The sequence below is a fragment of the Siphateles boraxobius genome, unplaced genomic scaffold (genome assembly GCF_051911475.1).
Source record: "Siphateles boraxobius isolate OS27281-9 unplaced genomic scaffold, OSU_SipBor_1 17, whole genome shotgun sequence".
Classification (NCBI taxonomy): Eukaryota; Metazoa; Chordata; class Actinopteri; order Cypriniformes; family Leuciscidae; genus Siphateles; species Siphateles boraxobius.
The window spans coordinates 5,560,081-5,580,331 of NW_027508777.1; the positions used below are offsets into that span (position 1 = coordinate 5,560,081).

The following is a 20,251-nucleotide window of genomic DNA, read 5'->3' on the forward strand; positions in this document are numbered from 1 at the left end:
GCCAACTAAAAAATGGACAAGACTTAGAATGAGTGTCTAATCTAACAGACAGAGCTGCAGCTTCTCCATTCAACTAGGTTTGTCAACCATAGCTCCATCCAGGATGGCCAGGAACCTTGGAATAGTGATTTAAATAGTCAGTTAAACTTCACAGACCACCTTTCTAAAACTGCTCGGTCCTGCAGATTTGCCTTATACAACATAAGGAGGATCAGGCCCTTCCTACAAAACTCCTTGTCAAAACTTTTGTTCTATCCAGAATGGACTATTGCACTGCTCTCTTGGCAGGGCTTCCAGCATTTACTGGCAAACCTCTGCAACTGATCCAGAATGCAGCAGCTAGAGTGGTCTTTAATAAGCCAAAGAGAGTGCACATCACACCTGTCCTCATAAAATTGCATTGTTTGCCGATCGCATCAAATTTAAGGCACTGATTTTTTCCATACTGATTTGCCTACAGAACAACCACTGGCTCTGCACCTTGAATGACCTGCCAAGCTCAACCCGAGTTGCTGAGCCATTTTCAAGATACTGATTTTTTTTTTTTTTTAGATGAAGACATCTAAAAAAAAAACTAAAAAAAAACTTTGCTACATGTACTGTGCTAGACTAACTGGGACTTGTCACAGCACATTGTTATTCACTTTGGATAAAAGCATCTGCCAAATTATTCAATGTAAATGTAGAAAAACTATCAGGAAACACTAAAAGAAATTGAATGCAATTGTTTTAATTGCCAGTTAATTACTGTGAATTTCACAAAGTAATTTACTATAGAAAACATTAATTTTTTCTGTTTTCATTTTTTAATGGTAATAGTGTTTTCACTGTAAAATAAATTCCAAATAGTGTATTTTTGGTTACAGTAGTAGTGTTTTAACTTTAAAATAAAAGTCATTTCTGATTTTAACTGTAAGCTATTTTTAGGTTACAGTGCCAGTAATGTTATTTACAGAAAAACTACTTATTGTTGAATCCTAAAATGGTTTCAGAAAATCTGTAAAGACAGACAGCAAATGTACTCGGTTACTAATGTAACCTTGGTTCTCTCTAGAGAGAGAACGAGTACTGCGTAAAATCTTACGCTATGGGGAAAACCTCTTTTCCACGAGATATTGAAGCCAAAAATTATCCTTCATTTTGAATTAATGTAAAACGCTGTGTGGCAGCGTGCAGACATAGGCAAGACGGCTCGAGCGCCTTTTGGCTGCCCTGCGGCAACAGCAGCAGCCTATCGAGAGAGGCCCTGCGTGACGTGATACCCAATGGGGGCGCTTCGTGCCCATTTCGTCACGTCCCGCCAGAATAGGCGTGGCCTTGGCCTATAAATACGCTCGACAGGCTGATACAAACTGGTTTTCATAGCTGAAGCGAACCAGCGCTGTTGTATGCACGGCAAGATACTCTAGAGAGAACCGAGGTTACGTTAGTAACCGAATACGTTCTCTTACGAGAATATCTCTCGTACTGCGTAATATCTTACGCTATGGGGAACACAATGCAACACGCCGGGCATACTGGGATCCGACACCAAAGTCCCAAGGGCAGTAGCCCGGGGCTCATATAGTGCATAATCACCGTAGACTCACAGAGAGAGTCGGAGAAGAGAGGCTACAAGCATCATTCCCCATGAAATAGCATCCCACAGAAGCTAGTTATGTTAACAGTGTTTCACGGAGACAGGGTGAACGTGTTCACCCTGAATTGGGTATAAGTACGGGTTATTCAACACCCATGGAGCTGTTCTATCGATCAGTGAGCGATGCACAAGCAAACTCAGCATTCTGCGCCAGCGCAGTGGGGCAGATAGTACTGAATTCTAGACCGACAGCAGCCTGGCCTGTAAGGCGGGAACCTCTAGGTTATAAAACCTTATAAATGTAGACGGCGAGGCCCAGTCTGCCACCATACAGATATCTTGCAAGGAAATCCCGCTAGACCACGCCCACGATGAGGCCACGCCTCTCGTGGAGTGTGCTCTGACACCCAAAGGACACTGCAGGCCCTTAGAAGTGTAAGCCAGCGCTATGGCATCGACTATCCATCTGAATAGGCTCTGTTTTGATGCGGCCGGTCCCTTGCAGCGTCCGCCGAACAAAACAAAGAGCTGCTCGGTCTGTCTGAAGACAGACGAGTGGGATACATAAGCTCTCAGTGCCCTGACAGGGCAAAGGAGACTCGCATCCTCCTACTCATCATGAACAGGGAGGGCGCACAGGGAAATAACCTGGGCCCTGAACGGTGTGTTGAGGGATTTGGGCACGTACCCGTGCCTTGGTTTGAGTATGACTTTTGAGTCATTAGGCCCAAACTCCATACATGACGTGCTTACTGAGAGCACTTGTAAGTCCCCTATGCGCTTCACTGAAGCGAGAGCCATAAGAAACACCGTTTTGAAAGACAGATGTTTCATGTCTGACAAATGGATTGGCTCGAATGGAGCACCTTTCATGGCTTCCAAAACCGTAGAGAGGTCCCACACAGGGACTGAGGGGGGTCTGGGAGGATTCAGCCTCCGAGCTCCCCTGAGGAATCGCACGACCAGGTCGTTTTTCCCCAGTGACTGGCCAGAAGTCGGTTTTGCAAACGTCGCTATGGCCACCACGTATACTTTGAGCGTGGATGAGGTTCTACCCTTATCCAGCAGCTCCTGAAGGAAGGAAAGCACTTCCGTAACCCTGCAGTCTACGGGTGAAAAGCCCTGAGCTTGACACCAGGCAGAGAACACCGACCATTTCGAGGAATAGAGCCGTCTAGTAGATTGTGTTTAACACTCCCTCCGGGAGATTAGCGGGTACCCGTTGATGGCCCATGCATGCAGGGACCATAGATCTGGGCGAGGATGCCAAATCGAGCCCTTTGCCTGAGAGAGGAGGTCTCTCCTCACCGGTATGGGCCACGGGGAAGTGCTGGTCAGCCGCATCAGGACTGGGAACCAAGTCTGGTTCGTCGAGAGCGGAGCCACGAGCAGCACTGGGCATCTGTCTTCCCTGATCCGTTCCAGCACTTGAGACAGGAGCGAGACGGGGGGAAAAGCATAGAGGGGGCAGCGGGGCCATACGTGGGCCAGCGCATCCCTGCTCTTGGAGAAAAAGTTCGGACAGTGAGCGTTCTCTTGGGACGCGAACAGGTCCACCTGTGCTCTGCCGAATGTCTCCCACAGAAGTTGGATCGTCTGCGGGTGCAGCGACCATTCTCCTGCTGGGACATTGTTTCTGGACAGTCTGTCTGGTCCCAGATTCAGGTGACCAGGCACATGCGCTGCTCTCAGTGAAAGCAGGTTGTGCAGAGCCCAGACCAGGAGGCGTTCCGTCAGCCTGTAAAGGTTTCGGGACCTGATGCCGCCCTGGTGATTTATGTATGCCACCACTGACATGTTGTCCGACCGGACCAAAACATGGTGGCCTTTTATCTGGGGACAAAAACAACGTAGCGCTTTGTCGACTGCCAGCATCTCTAGACAGTTTATGTGTAGAAGCCTTTCCCGTTCTGACCACTGGCCAAAGAACGGTCTGCCCTCGAGCAGCTCTCCCCATCCCGAGGTGGAGGCGTCCGTGGACACCACCTTCACACTCGAGGGAGTCCCCAGACTCACGCCTGACTGATACCAGTCGGCCATTTTCCAAGGTTCCAGAGCCAAAACGCATTCCATGTCGACCTTGAGGCGAAACAGACCAGAGGTCCATGCCGGGGTGGAACTCGCGCTTTCAGCCACAACTGCAGTGGGCGCATGCGAAGCAGGCCCAGCTGAAGTACTGAAGATGCTGATGCCATCAGTCCCAGCATTTTCTGAAACCTTTTGAGCGGGACTATAGAGCCGTGGCGGAAGGATTTCGCGGTGCGCTGAATGTCCAGTCCGTGCTCCGGCGACAGACATGCTGTCATATACCCCTTTTCCACCAAAAAAGAACGGGTTCGGAACTGGTGCTGGTTCAAAGTTGGTTCGGAGTTGGTTCAACTTGCGAACCTCCTCAGAACCTGTTTGTTTTTCCACTGACTAGAGCGCCCAGCGAACGACGTCGTTACGTCACTGTGTACGTCGCTTTACGTCTCAGCTAGAAATGCTTGCAAGTACAACATTACTTTGGGATTATCTCTAACTCGTGAACCAAGAAGGCTTTAAAAACAATTGAAATATGTAAGTCTTTTAATCTTTTCCTTTGATATGTAATCTTTTCTGATTAGTTATGTACACCTGTCTTGTCTTTTTTTCTCTCCGTTTATTTGTTCTATTTTGTGACTGTTTTCTTCTTTGCTTACATAATGTTTTCAATAAATTTTTTTTAAAAAAAGCTAGAAACGCTTGCGCCAACTTCAAGCATAACAATTACAATGGCGGACTACATCGTGTTTCTGCAAATGTTTCTCCTGGCTTTGCAGTCAGAAAAGATGTTTAGGACACATCTAAACCCGCCCCAGCCCCCGACGTAAGCATGACGTGGTAAAAGAACGGTTCTCTGGTTCTAGTCCAGCAAAGAGTTGGTGCCGCTTTGGAACCAGTTTTCCTGGCCGAGAACCGGTTCTTTGGCTGTCGAAACACAAAGAACTGGTTCGCGCGCAGGCACCGGCTCCGAACCGGCTCTCAAAACGCTTTGGTGGAAAAGGGGTAATAGCCAGCGAGTCCAGCACTGTTCCCAGAAAATAAATTTTCTGGCTGGGAAACAGCGAACTCTTCGCCCAATTGACTGTGAGACCCAGATTCTCGAGATGCTCGAGTAATGTCGTTCTGTGTTCTATGAGCTCTGAGTGCGAGCGAGCTAGAATCAGCCAATCGTCCAAGTAGTTCAAAACTCGCATGCTCTTAAGTTTCAGGGGTGCGAGAGCCGCGTCCATGCACTTCGTAAATGTACGGGGCGCTAGGGACAGGCCAAACGGTAGGACTGTGTATTAATATGCCTGGCCCTCGAAGGCGAATCTCAAAAATCGCCTGTGACGTGACGCTATTTGTATTTGGAAATAGGCGTCTTTCAGATCTATCGACATATACCAGTCTTCCTGGCGAACTTGCGCGAGGATTTTCCAGGCTGTCAGCATCCTGAACTGGCGCTTCACAAGCACTCTGTTCAGCAGTCGCAGATCTAGAATGGGTCTGAGACCCCCGTCTTTTTTCGGTACCAGAAAATATCTGCTGTATAGCCCCCCTTCGCTCTGAGCCTGAGATAAAGGTTCTATGGCCCCTTTGCTCAGTAGTTTCGCAATCTCGGCTCGAAGTAAATGAGATACTTGCTTGTTTACCGTGGTTTTGACACGCGCCGTGTAACGGCGGGGACGTCGAGCGAACTGTAGCGAATAGCCTCTTTTTATTGTGTTCAACACCCATTCTGATACCCCGGGAAGCTTTGCCCACGCATCTGCGGGAATAGCTAGAGGTAGAATGAAATCTGGGCTCTGGCCGCGGCATAGCGGCGGCCGCAGAGCTTCTGTGTGCTGAGACATAAACACCGTGTTTACAGTGTGCGAGGCGGGGGGCGTGCCGATCACGGCGGGCAGCCTGGTCGCGCTCGGTTTATCTATGACATATTGTGGAGAGAGAGCGAGCGGGACAAACCCCGAGGGGTTGAGCGTGTTTGTGAGGGAATGTGGGCGCGGGACAGCGGGCACACTCACTGCACTGAGAACACCGTCAGCTTGTGTTGACTGAATGTGTGCTGGTTTCGTTTTTACAGAAACCGTGGGACACACATCGTGTAGTGTTTGTGGGCACTGTGACGTGGGCACATTCACTACATTTTTCGCACACAATCGACATGAGTCGATTTTATTAGTGCTAGCCCTGAACTGAGGCGGGCTGTGTCTGTGTGTGGGAATGGGCACTGAGACGTGGGCATTCTTACAACACTCATAACACCATCGGCCGTGGCCGGAACACCAGAAAATACACTCTTTATTGGATTTATCTGGGTAGCCGTAAAAACGGCTTTTTTGTGCAGGCAAGCGGGCAAACGTACCGGCTTGTTAACTGCTAAATACGCTGGAACAGTCACATTGCATGGAACTGGACGAGCGAATCGTTTCGGTGAAAATTCGGCCGCAGCGGGATCTGAACACCGTCGCTTTCCTAGGAGGGCTAGGAAGGCTTTGGGACCTCGGGCTTGATCTCAATCCTCGGCCGGGGCCCGCGCTGAGGGGGGGGCGGCGTGCGGCAGAGTGAGAGCGCGGTCTCTGTTCTCGGGCCTGTCGGCGCTGAGAGCTCCGGGCAGACGGCTGTTTCGAGCGACCTGCTGCGGAACTAGAGCGCTTCGGGAGGAAGTGCTTCATCGCCTGCGATGTCTTTTGAACCTCTTGGTATCTGTCCGCGAAATCCTTGACGGCAGATCCAAAAAGGCCAGCTGACGAAATGGGCGCGTCGAGAAACACAGCGTGCTCTGAATCCGTCATCTCAGACAGTGTCAACCAAAGGTGTCTCTCAGCCACGGTGAGAGAGGCCATGTTCCGCCCCATCGTCTGTGTAGCAGATTTCGCAGCGCGTAGAGCCAGGTCCATAGCGCTCCTTAAATCCGCGATGCTGATCGATTCCATGCCTCGTCCATTTTACGAAGAAGGTCGGCCTGGAAGATTTGCAAGATGGCCATTGTGTGCAGCGCTGACACAGCTTGTCCGGCGGCGGTGTAAGCGCGACCGTGCATCACTCGGCAGGCTTTGGATGGCAGCACTGTCTGCACTCGCCATCCAGCGGAGGGCAGGCAGAGATGTGATGCTACTGCTGCTTCCACTTGAGGAAGAGAAAGGTACCCTCTATCTTTCGCACCGTCCACAGTGGAGAATACAGCAGAGGCAGAGGTACGTATCCTGGCCGAGAAGGGGGCGTTCCAAGACCTCGTGACTTCTTCGTGAAGCTCAGGAAGAAAAGGCGCGGGTCTTGAGTGTGACGGCGCGTGGTCCTTTTTGAGGAAGCATCCGTCCAGGCGGTTATGCGCGGGAGTCTCCCAGTCGAGGCCGAGGTTGTCGACGGCTTGAGAGAGTAGACGCATCAGCTCTGATTCAATGCCAACCCGTTTTCCAGCAGGCTCGCGGGCAGTGGGGGGAAGGTCCACGGAGCTCGCCCAATCCTCACTGTCTGATGCCAGGATAGAACAGGCCTCGGCTGTTTCGTCGATCTCAATGGCGGAAGCGGCGGCAGGCGGCGGCCGTTGTCCGTCGGTGAGCGACTCGAGCGATGCCGACGAAGCTGGCAGGCGAACCGGCGAGCTTTGGCGGGCAGGAGAAGGATCGGGACCGCGCTGAGCACAACGCTTTTTACGGCGCGGCGCTACAGCGGGCTGAAGTGCAGGCTCTGAGAATGATGCCAGGCGAGTCCTCAGAGTCACCATAGGCAATAGCTCACAGTGAGGGCATCCGCCGTCGACGAGAGCGACAGCCGCATGATCCTCACCCAGGCAGGAAACGCAAATGACGTGAAGGTCCCCGTCGCTGAGTGTGGCTCGGCACGAGCCGCAGGATCTTTGCATCTTTAAAAAGACGCAGCTCTTTTAGGAGAGAGAGATAAACAGTGAGAGTGTGAGTCGCAGCGGCGAACACACACTCTAGCAATAAAAGGATATGGACGCCGGAAAGCGTAGCAGGTACGGCGGCTGAAGGCGGCGAATTGAAGGCCAGCGGCTTCAGGCTGGAAGGCTCGTCCCACAGAAGGCTTTCTGTCAACGGCGCGGCTTCTCACTCCGGATCCAGCGAAGCAGTAGTGCTTCGCTGAAGAGATGAAAATCAGTTTGTATCAGTCTGTCAGCGTATTTATAGGCCAAGGCCACGCCTATTCTGGCGGGACGTGACGAAATGGTCCCATTGGGTATCACGTCACGCGCCCCGCGTCACTTGCTCTCTCGATAGGCTGCTGCTGTTGCCGCAGGGCAGGCAGTAGGCGCGCGTGCCGTCTTGCCTATGTCTGCACGTTGCCGCACAGCGTTTTACATTAATTCAAAATTAAGGATAATTTTTGGCTTCAATATCTCGTGGAAAAGAGGTTTTCCCCATAGTACGAGAGATACTCTATACTATATATTCTTAATTGTTGAACAGTAGCAAGTATCCACCTTATTCCTGACGACCTTACTGCGTTTTGAATTATGGGTGGCACTTCCGGTTTGGGGAACTTCCATACAAAAAGGCTGAAACGAATCATTTCAAAATATAAGGTTGCCCTTCAAATAAAGCTGATCCGTCAGTTTGACTGGATGAGCTGTCAATTTTCCTTCATGATTTATTTTCAGACATCATGAGAATAACGTTATACTTGGTATTTTAACGTGACATGTTATAACAAGAACATCTATGGCAAGAGCTCTTTTCAGTCGCTGCTTTCTTTTCCTCATGATGATTTTTATTTTTTCCTTTGCAATCCGCTGTAAAAGTATGAAAAAGTACAACATATACGGCACATTTGTGGTCTGTTCTCCCGAATTTAATTTACGTTAATAATTCACTGGAATGCACGAAGAATCTCTCGTTATTTTCCTCAAATCCTCACGTTTCTTTCCAGGTTTGTTTTCACAGGTAAATGCAATTTATAATCTGTCAAAATGACGGAAATCACTTTGATATAGTGTCACGTAATGCTGAAGTTAATGAACATTTTTGATTAAGGCCTGTTATACAGATATATATTTGCCTACTACAGTGATATTTACCAAAGACTCGCGCTCTTGGGGCTATTTTTGGTCTGTTGACCTTGTTGATTCTTTTAAACTTTTAAATTTCATTTAATGTTCGATGGTTGAAGGGCGAGTCGATTAATGTCATCTCATTGTGACACTTTTTTAACGTATTGCGTTCATAGAGCGAGCCTTTCACTGATTGTTTACAGCTTAACGGAAGTTACACCCATAATTCGCGCAAAGCGTCATGGGGCGTAGGAATAAGGTGGATAAACATTTTTCTTGTCCTTAATGGGTGAGCAGCATACCATTGCTACCATACACAGTATGGGGAGTGACACACCTCCAAGGCAAAGAGAGGTTTTAAGCTGCCTCAAAACAAGACCACTAGAGATGGCGGAATATGGTTAACAAAAATCTTTAATTTAGACAAAAAACATTAGAAGGAAGTCAATCATAGGTTTACATAGACTTCACTCTCTTCAGTCAGTCACACTCGGAGCCATCCTCATCTTTAGCACCTCATCCTAGGCCATCTGTACCTAGAACATACCAAGATTGAGTGCAACAGGGTTCCTGGTTTTATAGTGATCTCTATAGGCTATCATTGGATGGTTGTTTGGAAGGTGAGCAGGTGGAAGTACTCATGATTGATGTTTTCTCCCAGCCAATACCTACTCCTATTGAGGTTAGGAAGTTTATGAATTCACTAATTTTCTATACAACCGGAATTTAGGAAAAGCTGTTCATGTAACTTTTTGTCCCGCAGGAACTCAGTTGAAATGTGTAGATTGAGGTTGGGGCACTGTGGGTTAAATTATTCTTTGTGCATTTTAGGAAAGCATGTTTCTGGCTTGTGTGAATGTGGGAGTCTTGAGGCAGTAGGACATGTCTTACTCCTAGAATGCAGAAAGTATAGGCCAGAAATAAATATATTCTTTGTTAAACAGGTAGGACTTGGAGTTCAGGCTTTTTCTGTTTCATCTTTGTTTGGACAGTGACGAGCATAAACTGAACTCCAAGGCAGTTCTTCAGTTCTTGCATGACACAGGACTGTATGTAAGAATTTAGTTCAAACTTTGACCTGTGGAGGGCAGTAATACACTCAGCAGCATCTACACTGCTGGAATTCTTCAAGAAGAAGAAGTAGTTGTTTATGAATAAAATGAACACTTTGCGCTGCAGCTGAGCATGAGTATTATTGTTTCTCATTTTGCTGCTGTAGGATATTGTTAAACGGGCACATACTAGTGGTTACATTTGTGATTACTTATGTTTATTCAAATTAAAAGCTGTCTAATATCAAAGCACCACCATTCAAAGTGTAATCTGTCAGCTTGGATTTGAAAATTCAGTTCAGCCAAATTATCTGCCCCTCCCTATTTGTGACATTATAGGCTAGACTCAGAGGTACATTTCCTATCAGCTAACAGGCCTTGGCTTGTTCCTCTCACAGCATTAGCAAGCCTAATAAACAGCAGGGCAAGCTATGTACTCTCCCACAGAGACAAACTGTAATACTCAGTCCTGGGTTGGCTTGAGTGGGCAGGAGGGCATAAATACTGACTGATTAATCAGTTTGCTTGTGTAGGATTACAAATTTATTTAAATGTTTAATTTAGATTTCCAATACAATAGTATTTTATATTGAGAAAGTTTAGAAATGATGAGACCAGGAAATCTCTGCAAACGGTAGGGGTTCTCAGCGGGATATTCCTGACTGTCCCATCTCAGTACGAGAAGGCTAGGCTTTTCCTGTTCTCGTTGTTTACCGGGGGAAGAGTCATGCTGAGCAAGTTTGAACACCTGTTATTTTATTACTGAGACCATTTGTCTCATCTCAGTACGAGAAGTCTATGCCTTTTCCTGTTCTCGTTGTCTCAGCTCATTTACATCACAATGTAATCCCTCCCCCTTGAAATGTATATATGAACTCAATGTATACTGCCTTAGTTAGACTTCACTTGACTTGGGTCCGGAGCAGACTACAGCAAATAAAGAATCCTGCTTAAATAAGTCTCCTGGTTTTCGCTTCTGAGTTTTTCTACACTGAAGAAGGAAGAAGTTTACAACACTTGGCCAGTAGGATATTAATTTTGACCAACAACTTGCGTAAGTATAGGTCAATTTGCCTCATGCAATGCAGTTTTGCGGTGTTAAGGTGTTAAGTCTTTCCTTGCTGGAAAGTCATGCCTCACTTTTTAATCATGCTGCTATGATTATTATGTTATTCTTAATAATCATAAATAATAAATAAATAACCATAAACATAACCACCACTATGTGCCCATGACATAATGTACTGTACATGTGAAAAGTTGGACGCACTTTCTCATTCAAGTAAGGGTTGGTTTAAATTTTTGGCTGGTACTGTCCATGTTCTACAACAGAAAGAAACACATACTTTCCTACTATAAAGTAGGCACAAAAAAAAAAAAAACAGCTACATGTATATTCTGTTTTGGTTTGGTTCTGTTTCTATTTACCCTGTCACAGTACTCATAAAAGAATATGCAAAAAGTACCCTGATGACCTACTTTTTCTGGCAAGATTCTGAAGTGTGCATACGATGGACACTTTATTATCCCATGAGGCCACAAGAGAGGATTTGTGAATGGCAGTGAAGGAACGTAACTGACGCTGGTAGGTCACATGAGAAGGACAACATGGCGAATGTAGTTGCCTCTGTGATTTTTGACATTTTTTGAAGTTTTATTAAATAATATATTAGTGTCCTGTATTCTCTATTCACAGTAAAAATAAAATTATTGAATTACAATAAGGTCAGTTCAAATGCAGTAATTGGCTGGCAACCTAGCTGCCAGTGTACTGTGTTTTCCTTCTCTACTGTATATAGTACATAATTGATTATTGTGTGTTCTACAGTGTATTTTGTGTATCTACAGTACATAATTGGTTATTGCGTTTTCTACAGTTGGAAGTTACTGTGATTTTTTACAGGAAATCATTGATTATTTAGTGTACTTCAGCACATTGTTGGTTACTGTGATTTTCTACAGGACATAATTAATGATTGTGTGTTCTACAGTACATTTGAAGTTACTGTGATTTTTACAGGACATTGCTGATTACTGTGACTATCACAGTACTTCTTTTATTACTGCAACTTTTGACTGAATACACAGTATTCTACTGTGAATGGGTATACAGTCATTTATAAATATATAGTTGACTTCCTATTCCTGATGTCTTGTCTCCATGATGTTAATAATTCAATGTACTAACGGTGCAGGCTATCGTTAAAATAAAAAGTGGCTAGCTTTTAGACGCACTCTCATTGGTTAATATTAGTAAACTACTAGCTAATTTTAACAACACTTGACTTTATTGCACATTGATACCACAATCAACTGCAAAAAGTGTAAAACATACTTTTCTGTCTTTATTGTCTTAAGATGTGCATAGCAATACATTTAAGAAAATGTTTTTTTACCTAATAGATGGATAATGCAACAAAGAAATACATAAATATTAGAAAGAATTACTACAAAAACCAGGAAGTGAACAGAAACAGCTGGAATTATAATATGATGAAGTGATTAGTAAAATGTTTGAGACCTTGGTCATGTTGGAGATTGAGCCTTTACACAGGTTGTATGATTAAAGAAAACACAGATCTAACGTGAATCTTGCGTTTCCATTATAAAACAGATGAGATAATCGCAGTCTAAATTTGCAAGCATGTACAAAATTGACAATCACTGACAAGTGTTTATACTTAAAGATACATAATGAATTGTGAAATCACATCACATGGCTGAACCCCCCCCCCCCCCCCCCCCCATATCTGCAAAAAAACAACAACAACAAAAAACAGGCAAGCACAAAAGTAAAATATTTCAAAGCTAATAATAATATCAGTAACATTAGTAATATACTCTTCTGCATTAGGGTTAATTACATTTCTGCCATGAAAAAGGCTGCAGGGGAATTCCATGCATACGTGCACCAAAAACAAACCCACCCTTGTTCTTACAATCAATTGCTTTATAACGTTTGGAAAATTAGACCAAGTTTGGTCTAATATTTCCGTGAAGCATGAATATATGAAGGTTGGGCAAAACTTGTGAGCAGTGTTGTTCAAAATGTGCGTGACAGTGTCAATGCTGAGATATTGTATCACTGTTAAATCCGTTGAATTTGACTATTTTTGTCCCCCCACGGCATCTTAAACATTTTAATAATATTAAAAATTCTGGATGCCAATGTTAAATAAAACTTAAAGCAGTTCCTAACACTACATGTAAAATTATGCCAGTCAGGAGTGAATAAAACCTGGGACTTAAAAGATACATACCTTTTTACCTTCTCTAACACAAACCTAGATTTACCTTTCATACTGTAGCACCACATTCACTTGTTATGAGTATCCCTCCAGCTGACCCAGAGTTAGGTTTCATGGTATTAGCTAAATGTTAAATGCAATTGGTAGGCCACCGATACCTGTGTGCAGATCAGTGCCTAAGTTGACGTGTATTTGTTGGATGCACGGCTGTTGCTTTGTTCGGATCCTCGCTCTGTCACCTTCAGCTTCATGCAGGACTGCTTGTCATCCATGGCTAACATTTCAGGAGGCAGGCACCAGCAACACAAACATGACTGGAAGGGAACAGAGGAAGAAAAGTATTATTTATCATATAAACTACTGCAGGATGCCTATAGCTCACACTTGCAAGAAAATTGAGATCAACTGAATAAGGCCTTAAAATATACAGGTGAACAAACTAAATATTGAAATCTTTGAAAATAGTTTACACTGACAAAAGAATGAATGCACAATCTTAAAACATGTTTTTTTTTAAGTTAAACATATTATAACATGACATGGCATCATAAAAATTACATGGCATCATAAAAATTTGGCTTTCACACACAGCATGCTGAAAGCTAGCAAGATACCCGTCTAATGCATATTATACAGAAAAACAAAAAGTAGTGCAGAAGAATTCAAAAACATGTTCTGTGGGATGTGGCCCTATGTATTAAACTTTTTTTTTCATATGCAGATATTATCACATTATTATCATATGCAGAGACTTTCATTTCAGTGATAAGATAAAAAATTTAATATTATTATTTTCACTGAAAACATCATATAAATGGTAGCCATATATCTACATTATTTGCCAATATGTTATTATTATATTTTTTATATTTTTATATCATAGCAGTACATCATTGTCTGTCAGTCTGTTCTTACTCTGAAGCAGCTCTTGAAGCGTTTGCTAACCATGTACAAAGCGATTGGGTTTATGCATGAGTTCACTGATGCCATGTTGATCCCGATATAATCAAGAACCAGGAAGAAACTACAGGTAAACAAAAACACAAACAAAAACAAACAAACAGGCTCATTATTATTAAGACTATGATTTACCAAAAATAGAGAGATTATTTGTTTCTAGATTACATGGCATGGCAAGGCAAGGCAAGGCAAGTTTATTTATATAGCACATTTCATACACAGTGGTAATTCAAAGTGCTTTACATGGAAGAAATTAAAATTAATTAATTAAAACAGTTTTGAATATAAAAAATAAATAAAATACAGTACAAACATGGCAGAACTGCTTTCCTCTGAAAGCCAAATTTAAATGTTTAGAAAAACATTGCAGTGTTTTAACAAGAGAAGCCTTTGAAGATAGTTGATGTGATTTTACCTCAAAAGCTCACAGCGATTAGGGTCTCTTTCATCATAAATGGTAAGCTTTAGAATACGGCTGAGGTGCAGTGGAAGCCAGCACAGTGCAAAGACTAGCACCAGACAGAACACGGTTTTAGCCACCTCACGCCTCTGTAGAGCACAATCATTTCTTTTGCCTATTTATTTTGATTTAGAGACAATCATAGTGGATTAAGACATAATGACAAGTAAAATATCCCCAGAGTAACAAACCTTAAATTGAACAAGCTTTTTACATCCCATTGGCAGTATAGAATTATGTCTTTATTTTGTATAGGGAGTGTATGGTCTCTCTTAAAAGAATATACTGCACTTTCAAAAGTCATAGATGACAGAGGGCTCTGACCTGTTTTAGGTGATCATTAAGTGCAATTTGGACTCCATTCTTCTTTCGAAGCATTTCACAGGTCATAAGAGTGTAGAAGATTGCAGTACACATCAGCGGCATGCAGAAGTAGAAACTGAAAAGCCACCAATCTTTGGCTGACTTATAAAACTGGAAATTAACAAATATACCAAATTACCACTGACAAATAATTATTATCATATTCAGGGTTGTTCAGTTATTATGCGTCATGTCCAAAATGTTGTTGATCCAACTACTGTATTGTATGACATGCAAACTGACCTGCATGAACTTGTTTTTCTGCATAGGGTGGAGCAAGCAAATTCTAAGCAGCTCTCCTTTGTAGTCCATTGTGATCATATCAAAGGCAATGGCCTCTGGCACTGCAAGTATAATGGACAGCATCCATATCAGAATTATTTCAATAGCGGTCCATTTGGGGACGCCGATGCCTTTAATGCGGTTCCACGATGCCACTGCTCGAAACCTTGTGACAATGATCAGTGCCAGAAGCAAAATTAATTAGTGTTACTAGATATTATCTAATAGCTAAAAACAAACAAGTACAACAAAATACAGATACCTGTCTATGCTCAGTGCACACAAACTCAGCACTGTGATGCCAACTGATGCCTTTTGTATAAAAGGAACCAGTTTGCAAAGTCCAACACCAAATGGCCAATCTTCCGCCAGAAGCTAAAAGACAGTTACTTTTGTGTCAATAAGTGCCAACAGAAAATTACACAGTGGAGAAAAAAAAAATTCAACCAAATATTTCAAGAAGAGCTATTATGACTACACAATTATACCTTGTTTTAGTGAGCCAATTATTAAAAGCCCAGTGTTGAAGAGGATGTGGGACTTCCTAGTTTGTAAAAAAAATAGTTCCGCAGTTTCACAGAGTTAGATCATGGATGTTTTGATGAGCTAGAGCTGGAGCTGTAATTTTTTTCTCAGATTGCTCTACATACTTTATAAAGGGCTAAAAAGCCAGACCACAACCCATAAGAGAAAATATTGGTGGACTTTGGTGGGTTACTTTTGGTAACACTTTACTTAAAGCCTTTTATATATAATGCATTATAAAAGTGTAACAGAATCAAGCTAGTAAGAGCTGTGCATGTAAACCTCACTCCGCTGGCCTCAAGAGGCGCAATAGTGACCGACGCTAGAGAGTACTTTCTTTAGCGTCCTTGTTAGGGCGCACGCCTACCATGGCGGAGACGCCGTTTCAAGTAGGACCAGTTAGAAAAGCATTTTTAATGCATTATTATGCTTTGTAATGCACCTTATAATGCATTGTATGGTCTCATGAATAATTGTAACTAGAGTTGCAAAGGGGCGGAAAATTTCCGGAATTTTGGAAATATTCCATATTAGAAACTTTCCATGGGAATAATGGGAATTATGGGAATTTAGGGGAACTAACTGAGAATTCATTGTAATGTAATCGATCATTGTATCATATCCAAGCATAAATATAAACGGAAGTCATAAGAAAACATCCATGCAAAATGTTTTCAACAGATATTTCAACAGATTTATTTGTAAGTTGAACAAAACAAGTTTTAATTATTTTACTGAACAATCACTTGTTTCATGGAAGAATTTATTATTTTCAGTTCACCGGCCACTTACTTTCATGTATTTTGGTGATGTATGTATGATGTATTCATCACTTTCATCGTGATGTATGTCAGCCTAGTTAGAATACTAATGCAATGGCATGAACAGATACATAAATAGTAAGGCTAGCTAAACAACTGGAATGATCTTGAAAACATTGCAGGAGGCAGAGAAAAACAGCCACATCTGCCTTATGTGGTAAATAAAGTTATGCTAGCTTATTTAGCTTCTAACTTATCAGCATTGCTTCTAGATTAATACATTTGTAAGTGATATTTGCAATTTAAACATTTAATAAATATATTTCCCCGTAATATCATCAAAACTTACTTCACTTTGTTTAGTCCACAGGCTCAAATGTGTGGCTTCAATAGTCTTGTGCTTTGGGCTTCTGTACATGTGATGGAGGCATGCACAGTGCCAGTAGGGGGTGTGGTCTCAATAGACAATAGCCATGCAGTAAGCAGTGTTCTATGTGCATGTGATTGAGGAATGGCATGGATATTCAAGTGTATTTGAATGGCATCTGTTTGTTTTAGTCAAGATTATGCTAAAATATACTTTCCTCGACTATATTTAAGTTCCCTATGAAGAGCCAACCCTCAACTTTGAAAATTCCCACTTTATTCCCGTTTATTCCCATAAATTCCTGTTAATTCCCTTAAATTCCCATTAATTCCCATGGAAAGTTTCCATCTTTGAAAATCCCCAGAATTTTGCAACCCTAATTGTAACCACAGTTATAATACATTATCATACTTATCTATTCATTGAACACACCTTTAGAAAGCATAATGCATTGAAACACATGACAGACAAACAATTTCAGATGTAACAAGGAATGTCCAAATTGAATGCATTTTAACTTTGGTTACAGTTATTTATGAAAAGATATAACTCATTATAACATACATTATGGATACCATTATAATGAATTATAAATGAAGGTAAAGTGTGTACAGAAGGTAAAGTGTGTACAGTAAAGTGTGTACAGTACAGTAACAGTCAAAAGTGTGGACACATTACTATTTTTTAATGTTTTTGAAAGGAGTCTCTTATGCTCTTCAAGCCTGCATTTATTTGATCAGAATAATATAGAAAAGAACCCCCAGTAATATTGTGAAATATTATTACAATTTAAGATAATGGTTTTCTATTTTAATTTACTTTACAATATAATTTATTTCTGTGATGCAAAGCTGAATTTGCATTACTCCAGTCTTCAGTGTCACATGATCCTTCAGAACTCATTCTAATATGCTGATTATACACTCAGTTATTAACAATGTTGGAAACAGTTGTGCTGCTTAATATTTTTTATAACCCTTGATACCTTTGTCAGGATTCATTTATAAATAAAAAGTTAAATAGAACAGCATTTATTCAAAATATAAATCTTTTCTAAAAATATAAATCTCTACTATAACTTATCAATTTAACGCATCCTTGCTGAATACAAGTATTAATTTCTTTCAAAAACGCAAGAAAAAAAATGACTGAACCTAAACATTTGGATGGTGTATATATTGTCACAAAATATTTCTATTTTAAATAAATGTTGTTCTTTTTATTTATTTTACTTTCTTATTAATCAAAAAATCCTAAAAAAAGTATCACAGGTTATTAAAAAACATTAAGCAGAACAACTGTTTCCAATGTTGATAATACAGCAGGATATTAGAATGATTTCTGAAAGATCATGTGACACTGAAGACAGGAGTAATGCTTAACATAAATAAATTATATTTTAAAGTATATTAAAATAGAAAACCATTATTTTAAATTGGAATACTATATCACAAAAGTACAGTTTTTTTCTGCATTTCTGATCAAATAAATGCAACCTTGGTGAGCAGAAAAGACTCATTTCAACTTTCAGATGTATATGTACCCCTTTAAAAGGCAAATAATGCAAAGCCCATTTCATGTAGTAGGTTTTGAACATCTACATAAAGATGAAAGCACAACAAATTGTAGTTAATTGTTAAATGTAAATCAACATTAAATTGCCTTGAAAATTACTTTTTAAATGAAATAGAATGTTGTTACTGCTATTTGAATTGGACATACATAGTTTTTTTTTTACAATGTGGACCCATGTCTCAAGCCTTCCCAAAGTTAAATCAGAAGCATGTGTGAATTTATCGACATACTTTGTTGAATATTGGAATTCTCATAAAATTTCATTGACCTGTTTCAGATTTCAAAACTGTGAGCTACCGTTTATTAATGTTGCAACCAAGTAAACTGAGATTACAAGTTAACATCTGTTCGTTATCTTTAAGTCATACAATGTAAAAAAGTGTTCTATAAGAGAGGATACGAAAGGGTGTTTTTTTTTTTTTTAATGAAAGACTAAATAAATAAAAGCTGTCCTGCAAACTGTGCTTACCTTATACACGTTGATGGGTATGTCTATCACGATATGCAACAGGTCCCCGAGCGCCAAACTTGCAATGAGGATATTAGGACCGTTACGCATGCATTTATTTTTATAAATGATTCTGAGCAGCGTAGAGTTTCCGATTATCCCAACAACAAACACAAGGCATGAAACCACGCTGTTAATATACTTGAAAGTATCCCTGATTTCCGTGGGACCAGTGCACATAGGCGGCAAAACTCTTGGTCGTCGAGGCATGGACTCATTGACCACACTGGCTTTTCCAAGTGCAGATTTGAGAGTTGGAGACACGGGTCCCGTGGAAAATTGCCACTGATTAAAATCCTTCCCTTGAGCACTTATCAAGACGAGGTGTCCAGACAGGAGAATGAGCAAACAAACAACGCATCTCTTGTCCATCGTTTATATGAAACGTAGTATGGTTAATAAAAACTATGGGGTAAAACTCAAATCAATTTAATCATAAGATTGACAGGCAGCCAAAGGTCTGGTGCTAAAATTACAAGGCTTTAATAAACCAATGGCAATAGTCTCTTCACGATAATATTGGTTGCAGATTAAAAAGATAGCAAAAAAGTGTATTTGTAGCATAGGCTACCCGTCGCAAGTTATTCGTATAGAGAAAATCGAGAGAAAGTCCTAGACGTCTCTTATCAAGTTAATTCAATAGAACTCCAGATCACTTAATTAAGCGCACTTTCCTTCAAAACGCAAAAATATGTTTCACATAACCACAACGTTACGCTTAAGTGTTTTATCCCTGTTGTATCTGTGCAGCGTTTCCTCAGACTACTCCCCCTGGCCCTCTCAATATCTTGACAATCAGAAAGGACCACGCAGAGTATAAGGAGAGGGATGGTAAGCGCGTGTATGTAATTACCCAGCAAACATGGTACGTTCTGACTGCGTCGCTAATTTAGTCGTCCTTTGGTTAGCGTGACATCCTGAAATTTAAGCGAGTATAGGCGGCTGCAGTAAGGGAGGAGTGAAATAAGTGCAGTCAAGATGAACACGTTCACTTACGAGAGTATCTCTCGTACTGCGTAATATCTTATGCTATGGTGAAAACCTCTTTTCCACGAGATATTGAAGCCAAAAATTATCCTTAAAGTAACACCAGGTAACTTTTCAACCTTCATAATATATTTCCAAGTCTCTTGTGATGGTATATCGACTTACAATAGGTTGAATGACACGTCTACCATAGCCTGACGGGGTCTGTAGCGTTTTTAATCCTACTTTTAAACTTCAGGTTTCGGGTAGTAACCGGCGAACAAAGAGAACTACAAAACTCGACTGCTTTACGGCATATAAGTCACTTCCACCACCACCCCCACTTCCTTAAAATCGCAGGGCTGTCAAATGTCACGCATTGAGCGTGACAGTCACTCATTTCGGTCTTTTGTCACGCTCTCCCGCCACACATTGTATTTCTCACGCTGAAAAACTATTTGTAATATATTTAATATGCGGCCCAAAACTCTGGCCGCGCCGCTCTCACTCTGGAACAGGCATGAATTCAAGCGTGTCTCCTCTGGTGTTGTTCGTCTGGTGTTGTTAGCAAATCAGAAAATAGCACTATT

General features: G+C 41.8%; 1 protein-coding gene across 3 annotated transcripts in view; it reads right to left on the reverse strand.

The window, feature by feature from the left end:
• The window catches only part of ednrba (endothelin receptor Ba), a 39,887-nt gene extending 20,284 nt beyond the window's left edge, over nt 1-19,603 (reverse strand). The window contains exons 1-8 of one of the 3 annotated variants that reach the window (XM_077232354.1): nt 18,657-19,603; nt 15,222-15,334; nt 14,921-15,125; nt 14,639-14,788; nt 14,270-14,403; nt 13,810-13,918; nt 13,053-13,208; nt 8,991-9,130 (exon numbers count right to left, since the gene is read on the reverse strand). In XM_077232354.1, the coding sequence (XP_077088469.1) occupies nt 13,071-13,208; nt 13,810-13,918; nt 14,270-14,403; nt 14,639-14,788; nt 14,921-15,125; nt 15,222-15,334; nt 18,657-19,067 (1,260 nt within the window). In that variant the 5' untranslated portion in view covers nt 19,068-19,603 and the 3' untranslated portion in view covers nt 8,991-9,130; nt 13,053-13,070. Of the gene's footprint in view, nt 1-8,990; nt 9,131-11,969; nt 12,397-13,052; nt 13,209-13,809; nt 13,919-14,269; nt 14,404-14,638; nt 14,789-14,920; nt 15,126-15,221; nt 15,335-18,656 lie in introns of those variants that run through there. The other 2 variants (XM_077232356.1, XM_077232355.1) reach the window with 2 other exon arrangements.
• Between the last annotated feature and the right edge of the window lie 648 nt (nt 19,604-20,251).